Source organism: Emys orbicularis, chromosome 20 (genome assembly GCF_028017835.1).
Source record: "Emys orbicularis isolate rEmyOrb1 chromosome 20, rEmyOrb1.hap1, whole genome shotgun sequence".
Lineage (NCBI taxonomy): Eukaryota > Metazoa > Chordata > Testudines > Emydidae > Emys > Emys orbicularis.
Window position 1 is genome coordinate 1,550,605 of NC_088702.1, and position 27,772 is coordinate 1,578,376.

At 69.3% G+C, this 27,772-nt stretch overlaps 2 protein-coding genes across 2 annotated transcripts; both read right to left on the reverse strand.

Annotated features, from left to right (window-relative positions):
• Positions 1-1,016: 1,016 nt before the first annotated feature.
• LOC135892808 (immunoglobulin superfamily DCC subclass member 3-like) lies at positions 1,017-11,978 on the reverse strand. Its single transcript, XM_065420604.1, has 14 exons — positions 11,927-11,978; positions 8,078-8,395; positions 7,111-7,255; positions 6,695-6,879; positions 6,357-6,494; positions 5,889-6,047; positions 4,413-4,578; positions 3,706-3,956; positions 3,294-3,458; positions 2,704-2,892; positions 2,231-2,335; positions 1,726-1,855; positions 1,382-1,529; positions 1,017-1,091 (listed from the first exon to the last, which is right to left on the reverse strand). Exons 1-14 carry the CDS (start codon positions 11,976-11,978, stop codon positions 1,017-1,019), a joined length of 2,226 nt encoding a protein of 741 aa, XP_065276676.1.
• A 5,300-nt stretch (positions 11,979-17,278) lies between these two features.
• SLC27A3 (solute carrier family 27 member 3) lies at positions 17,279-27,104 on the reverse strand. The gene is made up of 10 exons (XM_065420237.1): positions 26,633-27,104; positions 23,288-23,497; positions 22,569-22,727; positions 20,362-20,486; positions 19,639-19,833; positions 19,091-19,181; positions 18,816-19,014; positions 18,337-18,434; positions 17,985-18,115; positions 17,279-17,455 (listed from the first exon to the last, which is right to left on the reverse strand). Exons 1-10 carry the CDS (start codon positions 27,102-27,104, stop codon positions 17,279-17,281), a joined length of 1,857 nt encoding a protein of 618 aa, XP_065276309.1.
• Between the last annotated feature and the right edge of the window lie 668 nt (positions 27,105-27,772).

The following is a 27,772-nucleotide window of genomic DNA, read 5'->3' on the forward strand; positions in this document are numbered from 1 at the left end:
GGTTCTGTGCCCCCCAGCTGGGCGTGCCCTGGTCACTGGGGACACGCTCCCGCCCCAGCCTGCGTCTTCCTCCCCCCAGGCACTGCCCCGTGCCTGGCCTTGGGGTGGCCCGTGCCCACGGGCAGCAGGACAGGGGCCTCCTGTGCTGGGAGGACAGACCCAAGGTGCCAGCGGGGGGGGGGGGGGGATAAAAGAGATGTTGGGCCTGGTGCCAGCGCCTGTCGGGGGGGGGGGTGCGGCGCCGGCTCCTTAAAGCTCCACGTCTTTGGCAGAATTTTTGCTTTTGTTTTTTTTTTAAATATTTGGATAGAGACATAAAATGGCAAAGCAGCAAAGGGAGTTTTGAATGGGGGGGGGCGCTGGGTGCCTGGCCCCCTGCCTTGGGGGGGGGCTCTATGGGACGGTTCCCATTTGGTTTGGAGCTATTTGGCATCACGGCGCAGGTGCCACCTGGGGGAGGCTGGTGGGATAATTCCTGCCCCCCCCCAGCACATGCGGGGGGGGGGGGGGGTTGTGACAAACTGATTCTGCTGCTGCAGAGGGAGCTGAACCCCCAGTTTCAGAGGGGGAAGCTCAAGGGGATCTGGACTTTTCCTGCCCCCCCCCATCAGGGGCCATGGGCGGGGGAGGGGCCCGGCCCTGTCTCGGCGGGGGGGACTAAGCCCCTCCCCGTGCACTGGGCTGGGGGTAAAGCTGCAGCCACGGCTCCTTTCACCCCCCCATTCCTCTCGCTTTGCCCCAAGGGGCTTTTTGGTACCCGGGCCCCCGCGCTGGGGATCTGGGCTGGCAGGGATCGGCCCGGGGGGGGGTGTCTGGGGGACGCTGCAGGCAGGACATGGCTGAGGTAGCTTTGGTTTGTGTATCAAAAATAGATCTCCTGGGGTAGGTGGGGGGGGGGGTGAGGTAGATTCTTTGGAGGTTCTGGTTGGCATCCCTGCAGCTGGGGGGGGGGGGGGGGCTGAGCTATGGCCAGCCCCTCCCCCACCCCGGCTGGGCCCCCAGCCCGGCGGGTGGTGCTACCCGGGGGGCTGCGGGGGAGGGTAGCGCTCGATGGGGACTTCGACATGGGGCACATCTGGGCGCGGCCGAGTCTGTGGGAAGAAGGAGGGGCAGGGTCATGCTGTGCCCGAGGGCTGTCCAGCCCTCCCCCCCGGGGACCTGTGCCCACCCCCTGCGCTGGGCTCTGCCGGAGCAGCTCCCGGGCCTGGGGCCTGGCCCAGCCCAGCCCTTCTGGTCCTGATGTCACCACTGCCCCACTCCTCCGCCCCTCTCCTCCCTGGGGCCTGCCCTGCCCCAGAGACGCGGCCCTGCACTGTGGGTCCCCCCACTGGTGCTCTGCCTGTGCCCCCCCCCCCCCCCAGGCTGGGCCCCACGTCCTCACCTGGGGGACCAGGTCGATCATCTCCACTGGCTTGGCCTCCCCCGGCTGGGTGCACAGGCTGCGGGGGGCATCGTGGGCACCGGGCTGGGCCAGCTCTGCGCCCCGGGGCACCATCCAGCTGTCCTGAGCACCCTTCCTGCAGAACGGGCTGCAATGCGGGGTGGGGGTTAGCATGGGGAGCAGCCCGGCTCATGGGGAAAGCCCCAGGGCTGGCAGTGAGGCCTGGGGAGCGCCGGCCCCATGCCCCCAGGAGCTTAGCCCCAGAGGCCAAGGCCCTGGCTCTGCCCCCCCCCCCCCAATGGGTCAGGAGCCGCCAGGCGAGAGCGGCCGCCTAGGGGCCTCACCTCCTGTGGTAGCCGAGCATGAGGAGGAGGAGGCAGAAGATGATGCAGGCCATGCCGATGTGGACACCCACCACGACGCCGGGCAGCGAGCTCTCCTCCCCCGGCCGACACGGGCACGCGGGGTCAGCGTCTGCAGGGGGGGAAGCACAGAGTGTCCACACAGCCCCTGGGCACGGCCAACCCCCTCCACAGGCAGCCCACGGGACAGGTCCCCCCTGCACCCCCACAGGCGGCCCACGGGCCAGTCCCCCCTGAACCCCCCACGACCACCCGCGGCCCACAGGCCGGGTCCCCCCTGCTCCCCACAGCCAGGCCCCCCAGTTGGCTGCGTGTCACTGGGGGGCAGGGGGTCTCCCCTGGGCACACAGCAGGCAGTGCAGGGCAGAGGGGAACAGAGCCAGGAGTCCTGGCTCCCAGCTGGGTGCTGTCGGCCCCTCGCAGCCTGTCTTTGGCCCAGCCAGGCCCACCTGCTGCAGCCCCCCCCCCCCCTCCCCCGGCCCCTCACCTAGCGTCGGGCCGCTCCCCTCCAGCCGGACGACCCGCACGGTGCTGTCGCTGTCTCCGTTCCCGTTGAAGGCCTGGAGCCGGAGTTCGTAGGCGGCCGAGGGCTCTGCGGGGAAGGAGCCGCAGGGCATGAGCGGGGGCACTGGGCTGGCGCCCGGCAAGAGCCCAGACCGGCCAGGCAGAGGACATGGGGAGGGGTGAGCCCTGCTCCAGGCAGGGGTGGGGCGGTGCCAGGCCCCCCCCCCCCAACACAGAGAGAAACCAAGGGGACCCTCGCAAAGGAACCAGGTGGAGGCCATGAGGTGCCCCAGGCTGCATGGAGGGGGACCATGAGGCGCTCAGGCCTGCGGGGGGGAGGGGCCGTTGGGGGTGCAGGGCTGTGGAGGGAGAGGCTGTGGGGGCCACAAGGCTGCATGGAGGGGGTTGTGGGGGGAGGCCATGGGGGGGGCGCTGGTCGGCCGGGGGGGCACTCACCCAGGTTGCTATAGACGTAGGAGTTGGCCGTGTTGGCCAGGAGCTGCGGCCCCTCGAAGTGGGGGCTGGGCAGTTTGCGGTGGAAGAGTTTGAAGCCCTCAATCTGGCCCGGCTGGGGGGGCAGCGCCCAGAAGACCTGCACCGCGCTGGCGTTGAGCACCTTGGTGAAGAAGCCGGGGGCTGCGGGGACTGAACAGACCATGGGGCTCAGCGCCCGATAGTGGGACAGCCCCCCGTACCTGCCCAGCCCTCGAGGAGGCAGGGAGAGGGAGCTCTTCACCCAGCACAGATATGCAGCCACCTCTGGGGTGGAACACGGCAGCTGCTGGATAGCTGCCCAGCATGCTGGGACAGGAGAGGCCAGGCAATTGGGGGGGGGGGGGGCACCCTGGCCTATGTGACCAGGGGTCAGGAACTGGGGTGTAGAGCACCTAGGAAAGGGGGCACCTTGTGGAGCACAGCACCCCCAGTGAGCCCCACCCCCGCAGCCCAGCGCCCCCTGCTCAGCCCCACCCCCGCCCCCTGCTGCCCAGCGCCCCCCAGTGTCCGGCTGGGGTAGCTCGGATGCCCCGGCGGAGGGGGGCTCTTACTGCTGCCCAAGGTGGTGGCCAGGACGGGCTCCGAGTCCTGGCTGGCCCCCAGCGGCGAATAGGCGTGCAGGCGGATGCAGTAGGTGGTGGCAGGCGCCAGGCCGGTGAAGAGGTGCTGGAAGGTGGTTTTGCTCACGGCCTCCTGCAGCTCCCGGCTGTCGGACTCTGAAACAGGCAGGCCCGAGGGGCTGATGAGCGGCTGCCGAGGCCTGGGGGCTGGCGGGGGCTGGGGGCTCGGTGCGGGCCAGGCTCAGGGGTGGGGGGGGCATAGAATTGGAGGTGGCTGGGGGGTGCAGCCTGGGGGCTCGGAGGGAGGGACGCAGGGGGGGGCTGGCTGGGGGAATGTAAGTGGGGGGATCCCGGGGGAAGCGAGGGCTCTGGGGGGGCGGGGGGGGGGGTCAGGGCCGCTCACCTCCCGCCCTGCGGATGTGCAGCACGTAGCCGATGAGCCCCTCGGTCACCTCGGTGGGGGGCTCCTGCCAGGACACCTGGATGGAGGTGGTGGAGAGCGCGGCGGCCCGGACGCCCTCGGGGGAGCTGGGCAGCTCCTGGGCCAGGGTGACGGCCAGGCGGGCGCTGGCCTGGTTGGTGCCCGCGCTGTTCTCAGCGATGCACTGGTAGATCGCTTCATCCTCCACCGCGAGCCCCTGGATCAGCAGGGTGCTGCGGGGGCCGGAGAGTGAGGGGCTGGGATCGGCCCTGCCCCCCAGCCAGCCGGTTCCTCGCCCCGGGGCCAGAGCCCCATTCCCTGCCCCCCAGCCAGCCGGTTCCTCGCCCTGGGGCCAGAGCCCCATTCCCTGCCCCCCAGCCAGCCGGTTCCTCGCCCTGGGGCCAGAGCCCCATTCCCTGCCCCCCAGCCAGCCAGTCTGCCACCCTGGGGCCAGAGCCCCATTCCCTGCCCCCCAGCCAGCCGGTTCCTCGCCCCGGGGCCAGAGCCCCATTCCCTGCCCCCCAGCCAGCCGGTTCCTCGCCCTGGGGCCAGAGCCCCATTCCCTGCCCCCCAGCCAGCCAGTCTGCCACCCTGGGGCCAGTGCCCCATTCCCTGCCCCCCAGCCAGCCAGTCTGCCACCCTGGGGCCAGTGCCCCCTAGCGGGCCAGGGCCCCAGCGCCCCTGCTCACCTGTTGTTGTGGGTGAGTTTGATGTTCTCGCCCGGCGCCAGGATCTTGCCGTTCTTCAGCCAGACGAGGTGGGGCTCGGGGACGCCCTGCGCCATGCAGGTGAAGATGGCGCTGCTGCCCAGCGGCTTGGACATCGACTGGGGCCACTGCACGAACTCCGGGGGGGCTGTGGGGGAGGGGGGTGTTGGGTGGGGAGCAGACTGGGGAACGCTGCCCCGGCCTCCCCTCCCTCCACCCCAGCTCCAGCCTCTCCCTGCCCCACCCACCCGTCCCACCTGACCCCCGTGAGGGGAGCCCCGCAGGCCCGCTCCGGCCGTACCACAGTGAACCCCCATAACCCCGGCAGAGGCCGAACAGGCACCAGCCACGCTGCCAAGGCCTGGGCAGAGCTCAGCGCGACCCCAGCTGGGCTGGGCGGTGACCCGTAGCCAACACCCAGCCCCAGCAAGCCACCGGCACCCCAGGGCGCGGAGCTGGGCCTGGGGAGGGCAGTGCAGCTTGGGGGAGCCCCCGCCAATCTCATGCACCGGCCCATGGGCCTGTCTTGCCTGGGTGACTTGCCCATCCAGGCATCGGCCTGGGGCCGGCAGAGCCCTCCCCCCCGCAGCCCCTGGTTCCCAGCTGCTGAGCGCCCCTCCCCCAGCTCGTCTGAGCCCCTCAGCCCCACAATAGCCGCCCCTCGGCTGCTGTGAGCCCAGCTGGTGCCGAGAAAGGCCCCCTAAGCCGCTGTGACGGGGCCGCAGCTCATTAGCGCCAGCAAAGGCAGCAGCCTGCGGGGCCACACAATAGCCAGCGGCAGCAGGTCACGGCCCATCGCTCTGCCTGGGGGCGGGGGGGGGGGGCTGCGTCCCTCCCCCAGGGTCCCTGCCCATGGGGAAGATGACTGGATTGACCCTCCGCTTGGAACCGGATCCTGGCCCTGTCCGAGTGGGGGGGGCTCCTGCCACCACCGTGCTGTGAATTGCCCCCCCACCATCCCCCGCTGGGGTTTGCAGGGGGGAGCCCCCAATCCCCAGGGCCCCTCCCCTGCCAGAGCCCTGGGCTCCCCACCTGGCCAGTCCCTCCCAGTCTGGTCCAGTCCAGTCTCTGTCTCTCCCAGGCCGGCCCAGCGCTGGAGGAGCAGTTGGCCCGGCCAGGCCAGCTGCTGAAGGTGATTTAGTCCCACGCCAGCCCCGCCAGGGGGAGGCGGGCTGGGCAGGCTCCCGGCCCCTCTGCAGCCTGGGGAGGGGGTGGTTAGGAAGAGGTCGCTGGGACGGGGAGGGGAGGGTCACGCCCCCCACAACCTTTGCCCCGTTGCTCACACAAAGCCAAGTGCGAGTCGGTCAGTCCGTCCGTCTGTCCCCCGTCTGCTCTAGCCGGCTCAGGGGCTGACTGTCTGTCCAGGCATTTGTAAGCCATTTGTCCTCCCTTGGCCTGTGTCTGTCCATCCGTCCGTCCCCTGCCCCTCACCCCACCCTGCAGCCCCGGCAGACTCACCCTGCACCATGAGGATACCCTGGGCCGTGCGGCGCACGCGGGTGCCCGGACGGTTGGCAGCGCACACGTAGACTCCGGCGTGTTTCACGGAGACGTCCGAGATCATGAGATTGCCAGTTCCCAGCACCTGGATCCCCTCCACGCCGATGGAGCGGCCGTCTGGGGGGGAGAGGTTGGGAAGCCGGGGGTGAGGGGGGGCAGGGCCATGTCCCTTTGGGGGTAAGGCCCCATTTCCCTCCCTGCGGCCTGTAGGCCAGGGGGTCTGTGCACCCCCCAGTCACTCATCCCCCATCCCCACTGTCCCCCCCACTGTCCCCCCCTCCCACTGTGCCCCCCACTCAGCTCCCCCAATATTCACCCCCCAGCCCGTGTCACCCTGTGATTGCCCAGGGGTCTTTCCAGCCCCCACCCCCGAAGCTTCCCCCACAAAGCGACCACGCGCCCAGGAGCAGCCCGGCGCCCCCTCACCGAGCCGGCTCCAGGAGACGATGGGCCGCGGGTTGCCGGTGGCGATGCACTCCAGGACAGCCGTCTGGTGCACCGTGATGGTCAGGTTCTGGGGGCCCGACAGGATCATGGGCTCCTTGTAGAGTTTGGGGGCTGAGACTAGGGAGAGAGGGTGATAACGGAGCCTAGGAGTCTTGGCTGCCAGCCCTCCATCCCAGCTCTAACCCCCAGACCCACCTCCCTTCCCAGAGCTGGGGAGAGAACCCAGGAGTCCGGGCTGCGAGCCCCCCAGACCCCACTCCACTCCCAGAGCCAGGGAGAGAACCCAGGAGTCCGGGCTCTCAGCCCCCCCCCCTAACCCCTCGACTGGGCTCCTGCTGGCGGCCCCACACCAGGCCGTGGCCCGCGCTCACCGCTGATGGCCAGCTGGGCCTCCTGGCTGCAGCGGCTGTTGGCGAGGTTGGTGGCCACGCAGCGGTAGGAGCCCACGTCGGCTCGACGCACCCCGGTGATGTGCAGGATGCCGGCCGGCAGCAGGGTGAACCTGCGGGGGAGGGCGAAGGTCAGGGAGCGGAGCCGGAGCCCAGGGCAGGGGCTGAGACCCAGTCCGTTGTGTGGGGAGTGCTGGGCCAGGCTGGTCCCACTGTCACACACACCCCCCGCCCCGCTGGGCCAGGCCGGTCCCACTCTCACCCCCCCCCCACGCTGGGCTGGGCCAGTCCCACCGTCACCCCCCCCCCCCAGGTGTGGCTCTCAGCCCCCCCGCCGCGCTCACCGGTGGTCGCCGGGCGGCAGGGCCGTGCGGTTGCGCTCCCAGGTGATGGTGGCCTCGGGCACGCCCTGGATGAGGCACTGGAACCGGGCGACGCCGCCTTCCTCCACCGCCATGGACTCCGGATGCATGTGGAACTTGGACAGGGCTGTGGGGGGAGGCACCGTCAGGGCAGAGACACCCTCCCCCGCTGGGCACCCCCTGGACACTGACCCCAATGGAGAGGTGCTCCCCCTCCCAGGTCCCGCCCCCATCCCCTCTGGAGTCACCCCCCGCTGCGCTCTCCCTCAGAGCAGTGTCCTCCCAGGCCCCTCCTTGCACAATAAATAAATAAATTAATTAATTAATGGAAATATCCCATCTCCTAGAACCGGAAGGGACCTTGAAAGGTCATCGAGTCCAGCCCCCTGCCTTCACTAGCAGGACCAAGTACTGATTTTGCCCCAGATCCCTAAGTGGCCCCCCTCAAGGATTGGACTCCGGGGCTGGGTGAGGGGATGGGGGCTGCCCCGTGTCTGAGCCTGGGGGGCACCCAGCAGGGAGCTGGTTTGCGGGGCCCCACGTGGCAGAAGGCAGAGCCAGGAAGGCGCAAAGGAGGGTCCAGCCCCCGCTCACCCCTCGCCCCATGTACCCACAGGCAGGGGGCTGAGGCACCCACAATGTGTTAAGCTGGGGGGGGGGGGGGAAGACCAGGGCTCCACCGTCAGTCAGATCAGCTGGGACCCACCCCAAGTGGGGTTGGAGCCCAGACACACCCACCCCTCCCAGCCCTGCACCCCAAACCCTTGGGGAGGGTCGGAGGGGGCTGGGCCTACGTGCAACATCCACCAGTGGGGACTGGGGCAGCGAGGGCCGGGCCCTGGGCTGGTGGCACCACGGGGCAGGCTGTGGGCTGGTGCACGGGGCCAGGCCATGGCAGGTGGCACCATAGGCTGGCCCGTGGGCTGGCGCGTGCCCGTCCCCGACTCACTGGCGAGCTGCACACGGGCCTTGCGGCTGACCAGCAGCCCGTCGCGGTTCTGGGCGGCACAGCTGTAGTCGCCCACGCTGGTCTGGTTGGCGGCGCCCCCGCCCCGGGGCCGGCGGTGGAAGCTCTCGATGCGCAGCGAGCCGTTGGCCAGCAGGGCCGTGTGGCTGCCGTTGCCCAGCGGGGCCCCGTCCTTGTGCCAGGTGATGCTGATGGGCGGCTCCCCCTCCACCCGGCAGTGCAGCACCAGGGGCCGGTCCCGCACCGCGATCACGTCCGCCGGCTCCAGCAGGAACGCCAGCTCCGAGGGGCGGCCCGGCTCTGTGGGGAGCAGCTGTTAGACCCCCCGGCCAGCACTTCTCGGGCAATACCCGCAATGGGGCAGGATCGGGCCCTAGCTCCCTGGGCCACTGGGAGCAGGATCAACCCAGGGTGGGTTTGTTACCCTCCATCCACACGCACCCTCCATCCACCCCCTCCAGCCATCAGTGCCAGACAGCCCTGCAGCCAGCCGCACCTTTCAATCCCTCCACCTATGACCTGCACAGACTCCTCCACCCCTCCGTCCGGCCCCCCGTGGCTAGCTAGCCCCCGCCCGTCTGCACAGCCGCCTCCCCACCTGCTCTCCAGCCCTCCGTCTAGCGCCAGAGATTCCAGCCACCCGCCCAGCCCAGCTCCCCCTTGAGTCACCCCATAGCGCTGAGCGGAGGCTCACGCCCCCCAGGCCTGCCTTGTCAGCCACCTCTGGGGCAGAACACGGCAGCTGCTTATACGCTGCGCAGCCAAACAGCGGGACAGGCTAGGAAGTGAATGAGCCCAGCCCTGATCCCCGGCCCACCCTCAGCCCCTGCGTATCCCAAGCGGCCCCCGGGCGGAGGCCCCCCCCCCCAGCTACCGAGCCCTGGCTGAAGGGGGGGGGGGCGTGACACTGGGGCACAAGGGCAGCGGTTCAAGGGTTTCCAAGGGACTTTCCATGAGCCCCCCCCAGCTACTCAAACCTGCCTGGGTGGGAGCCCAAGAGTCGATGCCCGGCGTCCCCGCAGACCCACAGCTCAGCCCCAGAGAGGGACCCGACCAGCTCGCCTGGGGCACCAAGGGAAACGTGCCCAGCACACGCACTGACACACCGAGCACACGGATGCAGTGTCCGCCCGTGTGTGGCATGAACATGCACCCCCCCATCGGCGTGCAATGCACACACATCCCTTCGCAGCGTGTGCACCAATGGGCAGGGCAGACACAAGGGGGCAGTGAGCAACCCCCCCCCCATGCACACGGCACGACACACCTACATCATTCACGCAAGTGCACAAAATACATGTGCCCCCCCCCCAGTGCATAGTGTGGACCAGCCTGGAGCGTGTAACAGCTCTGCTGGTGCGATGCACGCGCAGGTGCTTCCGTAACGACCAGCTGCACCCCAGCCCCTCCTGGCACCCAAGCAGGCCGGTCCATCTGCCCGGAGGAGCCCTCAGATACTGCTCTCCTCTGGGTGCCTGCCCTCCGCCGCCATGTGGGAGCCATTTCTGCGCCCTGCCCAGCTCTCGGCCTTGCTGGGGCCCTGTGGCAGGGAGTCCCCCCGGCTGCCGTGTGGCTGGGAAAAGGCAGTTCCCTGGGTGTCACCAGAGACCCCTCTCCTCGGTGCTGGGGGAGGGGCTCGTGGGCCATTCACCGCCAGGCAGAGTCCCTGGGCCTTTCACCGTCCCCAGCGCCCAGCTCTGCCCGCCAGGCCCCCGTTCCGGCTCCGTGGGCAGCCCCTGGCCCCAGACGCCTGCTCCCGGGGTGGGAGGGGCAGCACAAAGTTAACTCTCAGTGACAATGGAGCGGGGGGGGGGGGGGGACACAGGGATTTGCCGGCCTGACATCTTGATTGATGCTGCCTTTCAGCCTGGCCTTAGCAACTGGGCTGGGGGCAGGGGGGCCGGGCCCAGCCTCGGGGGGCGCTGGGAGGGGAACAATGGGGCAGGTCAGAGGGTGTGAAGGCAGCTTCCATTGTGCTCCTGGCAGGCACAATAGCCCCCGCCCCCACCTTGCCCGGCAGGGCCCCCGCGGCCCATCTGCCTGGCTGGCCTGGCCCACGTGACCAGCTCGGGGTGAGGTTCCCATGACTCGCCCCATCACTCAAAGGCGCTCGTCCTCCCTCCGATCCGTCACCGCCCTGTCCCCTCCCCGCCACCCGGCGCTGCCCCCAGGCTGGGGGGCCGTGACCCCGACACCCCCAGGCTCTGACAGACTCACTCTGGACTTGGGCCGGGCCCAGCCACTGAGCCGGCTGCGGCCCCACAGGGCTGCCAGTGGCCCGAGCGCTGGCGGAGGATTGGGGGGGCAGGGGAAGAGGGAGCACAGATGGGGACGTGGGGCTGCAGCATCCCCCCAATGCAAAGGGGGCTCGGCCAGCCCAGACCCCCCCATCACCAGGCCCAAATGGGATATGGATTAACACTGCCATATCGTACAGGCTGGGGGGGGGGGAAACTAGCCCCCCAGTACAAACACACTGAGAACTATGGGGTGACAGAACAAAGTGGGACCCCACCCCCACTTCATCATCTCTAGTGCCTGCCGCCTGAGGGGCTCAAAGCAGCTTAACTAATACCAGCCTCACAAACGTGCCCGGCCCCGCTCTAACCCACCAGACCCCCCATCCAAGAGCCGGGGAGAGAACCCAGGAGTCCGGGCTCCCAGCCCCACCCCCGCTCTAACCCACCAGACCCCACTCCCATCCCAGAGCCAGGGAGAGAACCCAGGAGTCCTGGCTCCCAGCCCCCCCTGCTCTAACCATTAGACCCCACTCCCCTCCCCTCCCAGAGCTGGGGAGAGAACCCAGGAGTCCTGGCTCCCAGCTCCCCCTGCTCTAACCACTAGACCCCACTCCCCTACCAGAGCCAGGGAGAGAACCCAGGAGTCCTGGCTCCCAGCTCCCCCTGCTCTAACCACTAGACCCCACTCCCCTCCCCGAGCTGAGGAGAGAACCCAGGAGTCCTGGCTCCCAGCTCCCCCTGCTCTAACCACTAGACCCCACTCCCCTACCAGAGCCAGGGAGAGAACCCAGGAGTCCTGGCTCCCAGCTCCCCCTGCTCTAACCACTAGACCCCACTCCCCTCCCCGAGCTGAGGAGAGAACCCAGGAGTCAAGGCTCCCAGCCCCGCTCTAACCACTAGACCCCACTCCCCTCCCGGAGACGGATCCATGGCGGAGAACTGCTCCCCCACTCCCGCTATCTGAGCAGCCCTCGAGGGCCTGGGGCGATCCCCAAACCCGCACCGCTGACAAACAGGCCGCGCCCCATGTCTCCGGGGGAGGGGGGGGGGGGCTGCTGGCTTCGGGGCCTCGATTCCCGCCCCCTTCACACTCTGCCCAGAGCCATGCGGGCTCCTGCCCCCCAGTGTCCCCAGCCTGTGGGGCAGGAGGATGGGGGTTGGGGACGGGACGGGGGCTGCCCCGCACGGGGTCAGACCCACAGCGCGTGGGGGGGGGTGTCTCACACGTGTTACACCCCTGGCTGCACAGGGGCTGGCACCTGTTCCAGCCCCCCCGGGGCCCGCGCGGGGTCACCCCGCACCCACCCCCACTGGCTGGCCCCTGGCGGCGCGGGGGTCCGGGTGCTGGTGCGGCGGGAGCCGGGGGGGGGGGGGCAGCTGGGCTCCGTGGCCCCCAGGATCCCCCATGGGCCCCCCCCCACCTCGCACCGGCGGCGGAGCAGCCAGTTGGGACAGAACAAGGGAGGGGCCGAGCCGCGACCCCCTCGCCGGGGTGTGCGGGGCCCGATCCTGCCCCCAGGCCCCGGGCTCAGAGCCCCGCTCGGGGCGGTCAATGGGGGTGAATCCAGCCCCCCGCTTCCCCCGCACTCACCGCAGCCCTGGAGCAGCAGGAGCCCGGCCAGGCAGAGCCGCCAGCGGGCCATGGCCCGGCCGGAGCGGGGGTCCCCGCCGGCCCGGGGGGCTCAGAGCCCGGGGCCGCGGGGGGGCCGAGCCATGGGGAGCCCCGCGGGGGAAACTTTCTCCAACTCGCCGCTGCCGCTTTCCGCGCCGCCCCCGGGTCCGGTCCGGTTCGGTTCAGGTGCGGGTCCGGTTCCCCGACCCCCCTGGAGCTGCGGGCTGCGGAGCCGCCCGGCGCCCATTGACCCGCCCGCGGGCCGGCCAGGGGGACCGGCGCAAGGGGGGGCGGGGGAGGGAGCGTCCGTCCAATGGCAGCGCGGCGCCAGGTGACGGGCTGGGCTCGCTCCGCCCCCGCCCCCCCAGTCCGGCTCTGCGGGGTTCGGGGGGGCCCCGGCTGCGCCTCTCACTCGGCCCCGGAGCCTGCAGCGCCCGGGGGCTGGCGGGGGACGGGGCCCGATCCGGTGCCCCCAGCGTGGGAGCCGCCCCAGGCTCAGACTCCCCCGGGAAGTTGGGGAGCATTCGCCGGGCAGCCCCCCCCCCCCCCCGGCGGCAGAGGGCCGCGGGGTGCAGAGATGGGCCGGGAGGGGCCCGGGGTTGGGAGCAGCCCGAGGCGGGGGTATTTTAGGGGGGGGGGGGGCTGGGACACAAACCCGGGACGGACTGTCCGGGGTCGGGGTCCGGAGCCCCCAGATCTCTGCTGGCAGCAGGGGCCAGGCGACCGCCAGCAAAGAGTCCAAAGAGCGACTGTCTGTTACCCGGCGGAACTCCCCGCCGCTGGATGGCTCTGAAGCCAAGACACGCCAGGCTGGGCCATGACTGGTGTTTGGGTTAATCCAACCCAGGGGCGTCCCCCCCCCATCCGTGTTCCGGGCGTTAAGCTGATCTCTGAGCGGGGTGGGGGCAGCTCCGTCCGCCGGGGGTCCCGTTTCTGGTGGGGGCTGCGGGGGCCCCGCAGGCTGGATCCCCCCCCTCAGCCCCCACCAGGGCTGCGTGGGGGGATCCTGCCTGCGGGGCCCCCGCAGCCCTGGCGCGCAGGTGAGGGGCGCTGGCGAGGGAGCCCAGGCAGGGCCGCTGTCCCAGGTGCTGAAATCTGCCCTGGCCGGGAGAGGGGCTGCTGGGGGGGGGGGCGGGGACCGTCGTCCCTCCCCCCCCCAGCTCCAGGCAGCCAGCGACTCCCAGCCCCACCCCCCGGGCCATGGGCCGCCCAGGCGCTGCTTGGCCCGGGGGGGTGAAAGGGGCCGGGCCGAGCCTCCCCGTCTGCCCGACCACCGGCGGCTCCAGGCCGGTTTTCAGGACCCTGTGGCCCCAGCTAGGGGCGGGGGGGACACTCAGTCCCCGCTAAGATCTGGGGTGGGGGCGTTTCTCTCAATGGACCAGGCCCAGGGGCAGGGGGAGGGGTCTCCCCCCACTGGAGCTCGGACCCATTCAAAGCTGGGCCTGCCCCCCTCCGCCCTGCCCCCCTCGCCAGCAACTTGGGCTCAGGGAGCCGCTGTCCCCCCCCCCCCATTAGCTGCACTCCGAGCCCCCGCGGTTACCCAGGGAGACGCCCCCCCCCAATCCGCGCCCCATTCACGGTGTCACTTTCACAAGCTGTCGGCTCCATTCTCCGCAGACAAAGGGGCGCAGGGGGCCGCTGGCTCCTTTATGGCGGGGGGGGAGCGGGCTGCCCACCGCCCCCTCGCTCCAGCCCCGCCCCCTCCCTGTGCCCCTCACCCTGGCTTCTGGGAAGCGGGGCGGGGTGTGTGTATGTGTGGGGGGGGGCTTGATCATCCCGCCCCCGGCTCCCTGCTCTCTCCCCCCCCCGCCGGCTCTGTTTATAGGTAGGACCTACACTAAGTGCTGCCGCTGGAGCAGGCGCCGTTTGGGCGTTTGGAGGAGGGTTTGGGGGAGCCCCTAGAGCGGGATAAAGTGCGGGGGGGGGATCCATGCTGCCCCTCCCGTGCCTGGGGCTCAAGCTGCAGGGCGCCGCCGGGGCCAGCTGGTGAATGTCAGTGCTCTCGACGTGGGGGGGGGGGGGCTGCCGAAAGCTGGGGGAGGGCTCCGCTGCCCCCCAGGCCTCAGCGCCGCGCCCCCCCCACTGAGTGGGGGGCTGAGGTGTCCCCTGGGCCGGGGGGGGGGGGGAATCGCGACCCCCCCTCAGGGGCTTGGAGGGAACCCGCCCTTGTGGCTCTCGCCAGGCCGGAGTCATTAAAGGGGCGTCGCTGCCTGTGGGGGGGGGGGGGCCGGGGGGGACCAGCGGAGCCGCAGCTCAGTTGTTCCAACAGGAACAACCCCCCGCCCCCCTCAGGGCCAGGGCGCCCCCAGCCCGCCACGCCTGACACGGGTGAGGGGGCGCGGGGGGGGTCTCAGGCCAGGAGCTGCACCAGGCCCCAGAACAACCGGCCGCAGCGCCACTGACTGGGACCCCCCCACCCCGTTCGGCTCCTGGGGGGGTTCTCTGCAGAGACCCCGAACCCCCAAACCTGCTCGCTGCGCTAGAGCAGAAAGAGGGGAACGTGGCAGCCTCCCTCCCCCCCTCAGCCCGACCCACGGTCCCCGGCTAGCCCAGTCCTGCCCCCCCCCCAGCTCTGCCAGTGCCCCTCACTCCCGACCTGCAGCCCCTGCTAGCCCTGCCCCCCCCAGCTCTGCCAGTGCCCCTCACTCCCGACCCGCAGCCCCTGCTAGCCCAGACCTGCCCCCCCTCAGCTCTGCCGGTGCCCCTCACTCCGGACCCGCAGCCCCTGATAGCCCTGCCCCCCCCAGCTCTGCCAGTGCCCCTCAGTCCCGACCCGCAGCCCCTGCTAGCCCAGCCCTGCGCCCCCCTCCCCTCACTCCCGACCCACAGCCCCCACTAGCCCAGCCCTGGTGGGTTTTGCAATGGGCACCAGGGGCTCGGTGGGACGGGGCGTGGGTGGGAGTTTCCCGGGTAGGTTTCAGCCCCTAAACCTAACTCTCCCCCCCGCCCCCCCCGCCAAAATCCGAACTCAACCATGCTCCCGCGCCCTCTGGTGGGGAAACCGGGGAACTGCGGCCTCGTGGGGGGACTGCCCCCCCCCCCCAGCGCTTTGCTGTCCCTGCTGGAGCCAGGCGGGAGGGGGAGACGCTTCCTCTCTGGCGGGACCCCTGGGAACCAGCCTGTTACCCCAGGAGCTGCCTGTCACCCCGGCCAAAGGTGCCCCTCTCTCCCGACCCGCAGCCCCCCGCTCTCCCAGACCCAGCGAACCTCCCCCCACGTCACAGTTTGGGTTGAAATCAGGGGATTTACCCAGCCTGGGGATTGTGTGTGTGTGTGTGTGGGGGGGCATTGGAATGAGCCGCTCTGGAGGCGAGCAGGGACCCCCCCACCCCAGGCCGCCGAGGTCAGGCCAAGGGCCAGATTCCCCACAGCGGGGCTCATGCCAGCAGCTTTAACCTTGGGGCGAGGGGGGGGGGTCGTCTCTGCTTCCTCAGCTCCCCCCTTCTGCGGCTTCCCCCCCATTGGGGCTTCCGCAGGGGAGAGGCTCCGTCTGTCTGGGCACGTATGGCCATAGACTATTGGGGTACCTGGCCTGGAGCCCCCCCCGGCAGGAGTCCGAAGAGCTGAGGGGGTGTGTGGGTGTGGGTGTGGAAGGGGGGAGGGGGACATGCATGGGGGCTAATCTGGGGATGGCCAAGGTCCGAGTGCCATGTGGCCTTTGCTCATCCACGTCTCCAGTGGCAGAGAGTTCCACAGGGTGGCCCCGGCCGGGCGGATGCAGGGGCTGTGGGATCCATGGAGCCCTAGTGGTGCCCTGACAGGGCCCAGCCCTTGTGTCTACCAGGCTGCCAGGGCTGTGTGTGTGGGGTGGATTGTGCCCCACGGACCAGGGGGCAACCGACTGCCAGGGGCCAGCCCAGGGCAGATTCAATACACAGGTGAGTGCCTGGAACATGGCGGGGGGGGGGGGGGCTGCCTGTTGCGCTCCAGCCCCCCGCCACCCACGGGGCCAAGGCCGGCACCTGGAGGCCAATGGGGGAGGTGCAGGTGCCGGTGCCCGGGACGAGGCTCTGGGCTTGGCCTGGGCCCTTCCTGTGCATCCCCCTTCCCTGGGCAGCCGCTGGGCCCCTAAACCGACCCCCAGGCTGCCCAGCCACAGCAGTGGGGTCAGCATGCCCCAGTGCCAAGCGGAGGTGCTGGGGGAGGCTGGGGGGGCTCCCAGCAGTGGGGTCAGAACGCTCCAGTGCCAGGGGGAGGTGCTGGGGGGACTGGGGGGGCTCCCAGCGGTGGGGTCAGCGCACCCCAGTGCCACGGGGAGGTGCTGGGGGGGCTCCCAGGGGTGGGGTCAGAGCGCTTCAGTGCCAGGGGGAGGCTGGGGGGGGGGCTCCCAGCAGTGGGGTCAGAATGCTCCAGTGCCGGGGGAGGTGCTGGGGGGGCTCCCAGCTGTGGGGTCAGAACGCTCCAGTGCCAGGGGGAGGTGCTGGAGGGGGGGCTCCCAGCTGTGGGGTCAGCACACCCCAGTGCCAGGGGGAGGTGCTGGGGGGGGGCGCTCCCAGCTCCAGGGGCAAAGGGGGGGGCACGGGAGAGCAACACGCTTTGTTAAAAATGTTTTATTTGCCAAAAGGTATAAAAAGTACAAACCTCCCCCCCGCGGTACCCCCCGCCCCTCCCCCCCCCCACGGCCCCAAGGGCAAAGGACGCCCGGCGACTCCTCGGACACAAACTGTCCAGGCTGCAGCCAGGGTCGGTCCCTGCCGGCCCATCTCGCACTCGGAACAGCCCAGCCAGACTCGGGGGGGTGGGGGGGGGAAGGCAGGGCCGTTCTCCCCGAGGCCTGGCTGGGAGCTTAAGGACCAGCCCGAGGCCCCCCCAGGTCATGGTGGAGCCAGGATCTGAATCCAGCTCCCTGGAGTCCCCGCCCAGCGCCCCCCCCCCCCCCCGCTGCGTGACCCAATGCCCTGGGCAGGGAGATCCCGTGAGGGGGGAGCCGCCCCCGAGTGCGGGGAGGGGGGATGATGGAGGACACGGCTCCCAGCCGGCACCCAGGGCGTCGCTCTGCTGGAGACAGGCCCCGGGGTGGGGTGTGCGCAGGGGAGGGGGGGGCCAGGAAGTGGGGGGGGTGACAAACATGGGGCGCAGGGGGTGGGGGCGCTGGAAGGACCAGGGGCTGCAACGTGGGAAAAATCCTGCAGCTACCTGAGCCCCATTCCCCCCCCCCCCGGGGGCAGGCAGCACCCCAGAGCCCTGGCCAAGAAGCGCAGCTCCCCTGAGCACCCCCAGAGGAGACTACAGCTCCCAGCATGCAATGGTGCTGAGCGGTGCATGCTGGGACTCGTAGTCTCCCCAGGTGACCCTCACCAGAGGGAGCACGAGGCAGGTGGGGCGGGGGGGTTATATCCGGACAGCCCCCGAGACGACGCCCTCCCACAGCCGCGGGGTCAGGGGCACGTAGGCCCCCGAGGCGTCATCCAGCAGGTACAGCGGGTCCACGAGGCGCGTGGGATCGCAGCCCTCGCTGGCCAGACGCACCTTGTGCTGCTTGAAGGTCTGTGTCATCGCCAGCTGGTCCTGCCGGGGAGGGGAGACGCGTCAGAGCTCAGCCGGGGGCTGCAGGGATGGGGGGGGCCCTGCTGGAGGCAAGGGGGGGCTAGGGGGGTGCAGGTGCCAGAGGCTGGGGGCTCCTGCTGGCTGACACCCCCCGGCCTGGATTCCTGGGTCTTTTCTCAGGTCCTTTAAGCTGCCAGAATCCCCCCCCCCCCCAATACAGCTTCACCAGCCCAAGCTGTTGTGCTGGGTGCCCCGGGGGGGGGGGGGGCCTCTGGCAATTTGGGGGGGGCAGTTGCTTTAATGAGGTGACCCCTGCAGCTCCACCTGGATTTGGGATGTTTGTCACTCCCTGTCCCAAACAACCCTCACGCCCGGCCCCAGAGTCAGCCGCATCTCAGCCCAGGTGAGAGATCCCTGTATAAACAGCCACCCTGCCCCACCCCAGAGGCAGCTGCAACTTTCTCCAGGGTGTCATTTCCAAGCCTTTGATGGGGAGGCCGGTGGTGTTTGCACCCCCCACCCCATGGTCCCGGTGCCCGGCGGGCGTTACCTGCACTCTCAGGAAGCGGGGCCGGGCGTAGGGGGGCAGGAACTCCACCACATGGCTGTACAGACGGGCCCCATCCAGCTCGCAGCCCGGCCGCAGGACAATGGCGGCCATCCCAGCCCGGCCCTCGTACCCTGGGGGAGAGGGGGAGCAATGAACACCGTGGGGGGGGGGCAGACTGTGCTGGGCGGGGGGAGGAGACAGAAGGGACAGAACCTCCCCCCACCCCGACATTCTCCCACTGGGAGGCAGCTGTACCCCCCGCCCCAGCTTCCCGTTTTCCTGGGGAGCCCCTGGCAGCAGCCTGCGGGGGAGGGGGCAGCGGGGGAAGGGGGAACCCAGCCTGGGGGGGTACCTGGCACGGTGACCCCGTAGACATTGACTTCCTGCAGCGGGTCCAGTGCGGCCAGGGCCTCGGCCACCTCCGTCGTCGCGACGTTCTCACCTTTCCACCTGGGGGCAAACGCAGCCTGAGCGGGGCAGAGCCAGAGCCCCTGACCCCCGGCTCTCCGGGGACCCCTCGCTGGGGGGACTGGGCAGGTGGCCATGGGAGAAGCACATGGACCCTGCCAGGCCCACCCGGGTCAGGCCCCTGTGCACGAGGCCGAACCCAGCAGCCCCGTCGGCCCCAGAGGGACAAACACCAGCGGCTCTGGGTCCTGCCCTTTGGGATGTTGGGTTCCCGGGAGGGGGCTCTGGACAGGGGGGGCTGGCTGCCCTGGGGGTCTCTGGATGATGGGGGGGCTGACTGCCCAGGGGGTGTCTCTGGGGCTGCCCGGGGGTGTCTCTCTGGACGCCGGTGGGGGGGCGGGGGTGTCCCTGCGGCTCTGGTACCTGTAGGTGTCCCCGGTACGGTCCCGGAAATACACAAACTGGGCGGCGTCCTGGGCCATGAGGTCGCCCGTGTTGAAGTAGGCGTCTCCCTCGGCGAAGACCCCGCGCAGCAGCTTGTGCTCCGAGAGCTCCCGGCCGCCCGCGTAGCCCAGGAAGGGGTTCTGGGGGGTCACCGGCGCGATCAGCAGCCCCGTCTCGCCTGTGGGGGGCAGCGGTGAGCAGGGGCCTCAGCCGGCCACTTCCCCCCTCCCCCCCGGCCAGTCCCTGCCGCTCACCTGGGCTGACCCGCTGGCACCACCCGGCCGCGTCCCGCACCGGCGCCCCCTGCAGCACGTCGTAGCGCACCAGCTCGAAGGGGCAGAAGAGCTGAAAGAGGCACAGAGAATCAGAGACCCCCCACGCACTGCCTCCCTGCCCGGACGGCGCTCCTCAACCCCGACCCGCAGCCCCCCAGCTCCCCTGGTGCCCCCCAACCCGCAGCCCCCCAGCTCCCCTGGTGCCCTTCTACCCCGACCCACAGCCCCCCGCCCGCCCGGTGCTCCTCAACCCCGACCCGCAGCCCCCCAGCTCCCCTGGTGCCCCCCAACCCACAGCCCCCCAGCTCCCCTGGTGCCCTTCTACCCCGACCCGCAGCCCCCCGCCCGCCCGGTGCTCCTCAACCCCGACCCGCAGCCCCCCAGCTCCTCTGGTGCCCCTCAACCCCGACCCGCAGCCCCCCACCCGGCCGGTGCTCCTCAACCCCGACCCACAGCCCCCCACCCGGCCGGTGCTCCTCACTCCCGACCCGCAGCCCCCTGCCCGGCGATGGCCCGGCCCCGCTCACCTTGTAGAGGAAGCTGCCGCGGCCGACCGCCCCCAGGGTGCTGGTGTAGTTGAAGAAGGTGATGTTGCCCTCGGTCATGCCGTAGGTCTCCACGATGCGGACGTTGCCGAAGCGCTGCAGGAAATCCCGCCAGACGTCGGGCCGCAGCCCACTGCCCACGGCCAGGTGCAGGCTGTGATCCCGCTCCCCTTCTCTCTGGGGTGGGGGGCTCTGGTTCAGTGCGGGGATAGTCCCGCCCCAGACCCGAGGTTAATGCAGGATCATAACCTGTTCAGTAACCCCGCTTCCAGGGCCCCTGCTCTGACCACTAGACCCCACTCCCCTCCCAGAGCCTGGACAGAACCCAGGAGTCCTGGCTCCCAGCCTCCCCGCTCTAACCCACCAGCTCCCACTCCCCTCCCAAAGCCGGGGAGAGAACCCAGACCCTGGCTCCCGCCCTGCTGCCTGCGCAAGGGTCTGTTCCTGGCCCTGTCACTGCCATGCCTCAGTTTCCCCAGTTGTGTCCCAGTGGGGAGGAGGGTTTGTGCTCATATGGTGCCCGCAGCTCTGGACATCCTGCTGGCCCTGTGCAGACCAGCTGCCCCGTTCCACCCCAGGGCTGGAGCGCACGGGGCCGTGCTCAGGGGTCAGCACCGTTAAGAAGGGGCAACCCAGAGGGAACTGGGTACAAATCCCAGCCGGGGGCCCCCGGCACCACGTGGCCCCCCAGCTCCCGGCGCTGACCTTGGGCTGGTTGACAAGGTAGCGGCACAGCTCCCCGATGTACTGGAACACGGTCACCCCGTAGTGCTGGCAGTCGCCCCAGAACTGGCTGGCTGAGAACTTCCTCTTCAGCACACATGTGGCACCTGGCGGGGAGAGCGCCCTCAGAGAGCTGCCCCGAGGCCCTGCATAACCACGGGCCGGGCGGGCCAACCCACCCCACTCAGGCCACAGCGACAGCTGGCCAAGGCAGCCAGGACTCCTGGGTTCTGTCTCCAGCTCTGGGAGGGGAGTGGGCTCTAGTGGGGTAGGGCAGGGGGAGGGGCTGGGAGCCAGGACTCCTGGGTTCTATCTCCAGCTCTGGCACGGAGTCCCAGCCTCTCTCGATGCCTGTACCCCACCTCCCTGGCGAGGAGCCCAGGGCCCTGGGACAGGCAAAGCGTCACTGATGCCTCTATGGTGACCTGCGGGGGCTGGCGCCCGGCGGATCCCAAGGCAGCCGGGGATGGATACGCTGAGCTCAGTGGCCTTGTTTCTAACGGCTGCAGCACCGTCCCCCTGGCCCAGATGGGGCCCCTGAGGTCTATGGGGCCCCCGTTCCTGCTGGAATGTGGGCCTCAAAAGCTTAAGAACATCTGAGCGGCCAGACTGGGTCAGACCAATGGTCAGGTGCCCAGAGCTCTGTCTTCCGCCAGTGGCCGGTGCCAGGAGCTTCAGAGGGACCAAGAGACAGGCCACGTTTTGAGTGACTGTGACGAAGTGGGACGGTTCTTAATGTTTCCTCTGAATACTGTGTGGGTGCCTCAGTTTCCCCTATGCATTTTTTAAGTCTCTAGGTGGTGGGGAAAGGCCAGTGTGCATAAATCACTGACACTCTGTCTCCCTGGTAACAAATGGCCAGGGCCCCTTCCCCCCCTGCAAGGAAAGGTGAACAAAGAGATCAGGTGACGACCTGGCCCAGGAAAGAGACAAAGCCCAGAGGAGGAGGGGCTGGAGGGGGTTTCAGTTTGGAGCTGGCTGGGGACTGGAGGAGAGGGGAGATAGGGGTCTGGGTCGCTGGGCCCTAGAATGGACCCGGCGGAGGGGTCCCGTTCGCTGGATTAACAAGCTCTGTTTTAGACCGTGTTCCTGTCATCTAATAAACCTCTGTTTTACTGGCTGGCCGAGAGTCACGTCTGACTGCGAAGTTGGGGGTGCAGGACCCTCTGGCTTCCCCACGACCCCGCCTGGGCGGACTCGCTGTGGGAAGCGCACGGAGGGGCATATGCTAAATGCTCCCAGGAGAGACCCAGGAGGTGAAGCCGTGTGAGCTTCTTGCCCTAAGGACAGTCTGCTCCGGGGGGGGGGGGGGGGGGGGGGAGGAGGCTTCCCAGAGTCCTGACTGGCTTTGTGGGGAGCAGTTCCCGAGCATCGCCCGGGGACTCCGGGACAGTGACTCATCGTCTGTCATCCAGTCCCAGCCTCTGGCAGTTGGAGATTTAGGGACACCCGGAGCAGGTGATCGCATCCCTGATCATCCTGGCAAACAGCCATTGGTGGACGTGTCCTCCATGAGCGTCTCGTTCTTTTTTGAACCCAGTTGTACTTTTGGCCTTTACAGCATCCCACGGCAGTGAGTTCCACAGGTTGACTGTGCGTTGTGTGAAGAAGTATTTCCGTGTGTGTGTGTGTTAAACCCGTTGCCTGTTAATGTCTTTGGGTGACCCCTGGTTCTTGTGTTACGTGAAGGGGTAAATAACACTTCCCTAGTCACTTTCTCCAGCCCAGCCATGTCTGTATAGACCTCTGTCATATCCCCCCCTTCGTCGGCCCTTTTCCAAACTGAGCAGTCCCAGTGTGTCACCTCTGCTCAGACAGGAGCTGGTCCAGCCCCGAGCGCGGTGTCGTCTTGCTCTGAACCTTTTCCAATTCTAAGGTATCTTTTTTGAGATGGGCCGACCTGACCCGCAGGCCGTGTTCCCGGTGTGGGTGTCCCAGGATTTCTGTAGTGGCCTTGTGATATTTTCTGACTTATCATCTGTCCCTTTCCCAACAGTTCCTGACACTGTTCGCGTCTCTGCTCAGGGAGCTCCCACAGCAGCTCCGGACCCTCTCCCCGGCGCGGGAACAGCTCATCACACCCCACCACCGGGCATGGACAGGCGGGATTATTTCTCCCTTGTTGCCAAGCCCCCACCCCCCGGCAGGGGGCAGCCCAGACCCCCCCAGGCCCCTCCCGCCCAGCTCACCGATCCCGATGCAGCCGACGATGCCCAGCAGGGAGCCCGACATGTGGTACAGGGGCAGCGCCACGTAGATCACGTCCTTGCTGGAGGCCCCCACCAGGCGGTAGAAGCCCAGGCACATGATGGACTTGAGGTGGCTGATGCGGGCAGCCTTGGGCAGCCCTGCAACGGGGGAGACGGGGATCACGCCGTGCCCAGGGTCCTGGCTCCCCGGTGCCCAACCCACGGGGGAGTGGGGTCAGTGAGTCCCCCCGAGCTGGACACACCCCACGCCCTGGCTTCCCACCCCGAGGGATGCCACACAGCTGTCGCTCCCCTCGGGCCCTGCTCAGCAGCCGGCCTGAGCAGCGATGCCACTGAGTGGTCGCGTTTAAACTTCCCCATCCCCCCACAGCTGCAGAGTCCCCCCCTCCTGCCGCCCCCCATTGTTCATCCAGGCCCCGCAGCCACCGGACGCATGGAGAAGCCAGAGGAGGGAGCCCTGCATCAGGGCACCCTGCATCAGGGCACGGAGCGGGCACAGACAGCCCCCAGGACCCTGAACCAGGCCCTGCTTCCGCGACCTCGGGGCTTGGGAAGGGGTGGAGGCAGCAGGCGCCGGAGAGAGCCAGGCAGGCCCTTTCCAAACGCCCCCGGCCAGCTCTGCGGATGCCCCTCACTCCAGACCCGCAGCCCCTGCCCTGTGGGGAGCCCTGTGCCTGGGGGCAGCAGTGGGGCCCCACCTGTGGTGCCCGAGGTGAAGATGTAGAGGCAGGTGTCCATCATGTCCCTGGGTGTGGATAAGTCTGAGGGCACCGGCTCTTCGGATGCCTCCTCCATCAGCTCCTGCAGGCTGGTGACCCCTGGCGGGCAGGGGCCCGGGCCCAACATCCACACCACGATGCCCTGCTCCTGCAGGGTGGGCAGCAAGGGCTCCACAGCTTCATACAGATCTGTGGGGAGGGGGAGGGCATGAGCTCTGGGGCAGGGCTGTCTGTTCACCCTGGGGTGCAGCACCCAGCGTGGGGGGCCCCAGGGGGCTGCTGCCAGATGGCCACAGCCCCGTGCCAAAGTCACGGCCAGCTGGCGCCGCCCCAGATGGGGCCTCCTTCACCCCACCCAATAACTGGAGCAGACCCCGTGCAGGGCAGCAGACAACACCCGATTCACAGGCCAGGGCCGAGCCCCGTGGCTGGGGCGAGACCCCTGCCCTCTGTGGTGCCCCGTCGTTAAGGGGAAAGGAGAGTAACGAGCCATGGGGGAGGGCCGGAAAATGGCACCATGAAGCAGTGATGGACGGACAGGTGGAGCTGGACCCAGACAGGGGGAGTGATGGGCCGTCTCCCAAGGGCAACGAGAGAGGCTGCGCTCGGAGCAGCAATGGGCGGGCGCCGTATGCCAGGGACGAGGGGCTGGGCAGGCAAGGGGGCCAGGGAGAGGACACCGCAGGGCAGGGGCCAGCGCGCCAGGCCAGGCCGGAGCAGCGTTAGCTCAGTGGGACAAAGGCTTCTCCCCTCTAAACCCTCCGCCCCGGCTGGCACACTGCAGACCGAAGGGCGCGTCGCTGATTTGCACTGGCTGAGGATTTGGCCTGGGGCTCAGGGCTCGATCCGGCGGTTCCTGGCCCCGAGGGGAGTGGGGTCGGGATCCAGGCTGCCCCCAGCAGCGGAGCCGCGTGAGCCCCCCGGTGCAGAGTCCGCGCCCGTCTGAGCCGTGGCAGGATGTGTCCCCGTTGGTCCCGTCCAGCCACCTTCCCCACCCCCACCCCGCTGAGGATGCCAAATTGTCCCCAATTAAATCATCATTAAAGGCCTGGAGCGGCTGCAATTACTGCGATGACTTCCAGCTCGGTAGGCAATGCCAGAGGGTTGCTGCGTTAATTACAGTTATTCAAGTTCTCCGTGTGAACTGAGCTCGGGGGGGGGGGGGGTGTCTCGGCTCTGCAGAGGGGCGACACAATTGCTCCTGGCCCGGCTCGAACGTGTCCTGATTTCAGACCCAAATGCCAGGCGGCCCCCAGGGATACCCCACTCTGCCTACGCTGAGACCTGGCCCCACGACAAACATCGCACGACTCTGCCCTGCCCCGGCTGGCTCACCCCAACGCCCCTCGCCTGGCACCGAATTCCCCTCGAAACCAGCTCCCCTCCCCCGCCCATGCCCCCTGCAGACACAGAGCACCCAGCGCCCCAGGAACAGGAGCACTAACGAACCAATCTGGGGCTGCGTGACACCAGCAACCTATGCCAGCCCCAGCCCCAGCCCGGCCAGCGCTTGGGACCTGCTCTGTGCTGGGCTCAGGCAGCCGTGGGGCCAAGGAGCCGGGCCCCAGACCCACCCACTTGGGGCTCTCAGCTTTAAGGAAGTCAAACAACATGGCTGGGTCCCATCTGCCAGGAAAAACTTCCTATTGCCACAGCACTGCAGCTGGCGGGGGAAGGGAGGGGCGCGTGGTGGGAGGGGCACACGGGAAAACTTGCCTCAAACTTATTGTAAAAAGTTTTTCCAGTCCAGCCTGGCAAAGAGTTTGCAGAACTGGCGTTAACAAGAGCTCGGCTCTGCGCAGGCCCGAGCAGAACCCCTGTAAAGTCCTCGATTTATAGCAAGGCAGCACTAGAGGCTTCGGCCGAGATCAGGGCCCTGTCCGGCCAGGCACTGCCCAGACTGAGCCACCGAGCCGGGCCTGGCCCCGGGGCGCTGCCCAGACCGAGCCGGGCCCTGTCGGGCTAGGTGCTGCACAGACCGAGCCAGTGCCCGTCCCCCATGGCACTGGGACTTTGCAAACACGGCAGCACATAGGCCCTGGCCCTATCGACGCAGCGCAGACACCAGGCCCCAGACTCCTGCCCGCGGTGACCAGTGAGGAGGCTGCCTCTGTATCTGGGGCCTTTGGGGAGCCAGGGACACACGAGAGACCTGCCAGCCCGACTGGGTGTCGCAGGCCCTGGGGGCGACGCCAGGAGCACCTGGCCGCAGGAGCTGGGGCTTTCAGAGCCACGCCAAGGAGCCGCCGCAGGGGATTGGTTCCCAGTCAGCCCACGGGCAGCAGAGCGGGCAGGAGCTTTCCGGCCAAGGGTTTCACATGGGCCTGGTGATTTCGGGGCCCAGCTTGGGAGGCCGCACAGGGAGCAGCGCTGACTCCACTTGGGAGCCCAAAGCCCCCACTGAAAGCGCTGGCTGGAGACCCTGCCTGCTCTGCCTCTCAGGCCTAGCACAGCCAGCGGTGCGGGGCTCGTGGGTCCCCCCGAAAACCGTCCACAGCAGGAGCGAAGTGCCATGGCACGGAGAGGACCCCAGAGCACCCAGCATTCGCCCCTCATTTGGGGTGAGATTTCCAAGGGCCAAGCACCCAGACCCTGCCTGGCACCCAACACCTGCCTGGCACCCAGCGCGCTGGGCTCTCTCCAAAACCTGGCCCTAACTACTCCCATGTTGGGGGATCGGGGGCGGGGGGGCTGACACCCAGGGCCGCTGGGGAAGAGCCAGTCCAGTCCCCCAGCCGGGCCGCAGGGTGCAGAGGCAGCTGCCCGGGGCCCCGAGTCGGTCACAGCAGGAAGCCGAGTCCTGTGGCGCGGTTGGGGGTGGGCAGCTCTTTGCTCCCCATAAGCCCCAGACCGGGCGGGATGTCCTGTCCCAGCTGCTCCCACGCCGGTCCCGTCCCCAGGATCCTTTGGGTGACGCACTGGAATGCGTTACCTAGGGAGGTGGTGGAGTCTCCTTCCTTGGAGGTTTTTAAGGCCCGGCTTGACAAAGCCCTGGCTGGGATGATTTAGTTGGGAATTGGTCCTGCTTTGAGCAGGGGGTTGGACTAGATACCTCCTGAGGTCCCTTCCAACCCTGATATTCTATGATTCTATGATTATCAAGTGACCTCTGGGACCCCCAGAGAGAATCACAATCCACCCCCCCCCCACGGCCGGTTCCTCCACCCCCCCGTGCGCCCCCCCGGGTCTCCCCCGTGCGCCCCCATTGCGTGCCGGCCCCTCCGTCTCCCCGTGCGCCCCGCTCCCGCGTGCGCCCCGCTCCCCCCCACTGCGTGCCGGCCCCTCCGTCTCCCCGTGCGCCCCCCGCGGGTTCCCCGCACTCACCGCGCGCCACCAGCAGCGCCCGCGCCCCGCAGCCCCGTAGGCAATGCAGCAGCGCCCCGCGGCGCAGGCCGGTGCCCAGGAAGGCGGGCACGGCCCCCAGCCGGGCCAGCCCCAGCCAGGCCCACACGAAGCCGGGCTCGTTGCCCACCAGCAGCGCCACGGTCTGGCCGGGCCGCAGGGGCCCCCCGGGGCCGCGCCAGGCGCGCAGCGCGTTCGCCACCCGCCGGCTCGCCCGCTCCGCCTGCCCGTAGCTGAAGCGCTGCCCCTCGAAGCGCAGGAAGAGCCGCTGCGGGGCCGCCCGCGCCAGGCCGGCGAAGCGCTGGGCCAGGCTGGATCCCGCGCCCCGCAGCACCCGGCGGCGGCACAGCAGCGCCCGCAGCAGGAACCGCGCGTCCGCCCACAGGTGCGGCCAGAGCCGCCGCTGCAGCCACAACAGCGCGGCCGCGGCCACCGCCGCCCCGGCCAGGTACATGCCGCCGCCGGAGCCGGGCTGGGGCTGGCTGGGCGCGGGGGCGCGCAGGGGCGGGGCAGGAGCCTGCGCGCCCCCGGAGGAGGAGGGGGCCGGGCCCCGCGCCAGAGGCTGGGCGCGCCCCCGGGGGGGGCCCAGAGCCGGTTCCGCGCCCCGCGCCCCCGGCAGGAGCTGGCGCAGGAGAGGGGCTCCGGGGTTGGGCAGGGGCCTAGCGCTGCCCCGGGGGGGGCTCGGTTCCCAGCTGTGAAGTGGGGAGCTGAGCGCCCCCCCGGGGGACCCAGGGCTGGGAGGCGCCTGGCTCCCCCCCTGCCTGGGCAGTGCCAGCCCCGCCGTGCCCCTCTGTACATACACGCCAACCCCGCGCCATGGGCAGCGAGGTTTCCAGCATGCACACGGGTGTCCTGCCCCCTTAGCAGCACGCACAGCGCGCAGGGACGGTGACCCATGTGAGGCTGGCTTTCAGAGACCTTCTGGGAGGGGTATGTCACGCCCAGACCCCGGGTTCGATCCCTATCACCCCTCTGCCTCTGCCCATGGGCACCAGGAGTCCTTGGGGGACAGGGGCTCGGCTCAGCCCAGCTCACAGGGCAATAGATGGGGAAGGACTTGGTTACTGTGGCGATGGGGCCACACCAGACTCTCCCCCCCTCTGCCCCGCGCCTGGTATTTAA

Bases quoted from the DNA above. Each gene is read 5' to 3' on its own strand.
- SLC27A3 (XM_065420237.1), bottom strand. From the start codon at position 27,104: ATGTACCTGGCCGGGGCGGCGGTGGCCGCGGCCGCGCTGTTGTGGCTG. The intron at 23,498-26,632 runs GTGAGTGCGGGG...CCCTCCCCACAG, and splicing joins GGCGCTGCTGGTGGCGCGCG to ATCTGTATGAAGCTGTGGAG. The intron at 19,834-20,361 runs GTCAGCGCCGGG...CCCCCACCCCAG, and splicing joins ACCTTGTCAACCAGCCCAAG to AGAGAAGGGGAGCGGGATCA.
- LOC135892808 (XM_065420604.1), bottom strand. From the start codon at position 11,978: ATGGCCCGCTGGCGGCTCTGCCTGGCCGGGCTCCTGCTGCTCCAGGGC. The intron at 2,336-2,703 runs GTGAGTGCCCCC...CCTTCCCCGCAG, and splicing joins CTACGTCTATAGCAACCTGG to AGCCCTCGGCCGCCTACGAA. The intron at 1,856-2,230 runs GTGAGGGGCCGG...CCCCCCCTGCAG, and splicing joins GGGGAGCGGCCCGACGCTAG to ACGCTGACCCCGCGTGCCCG.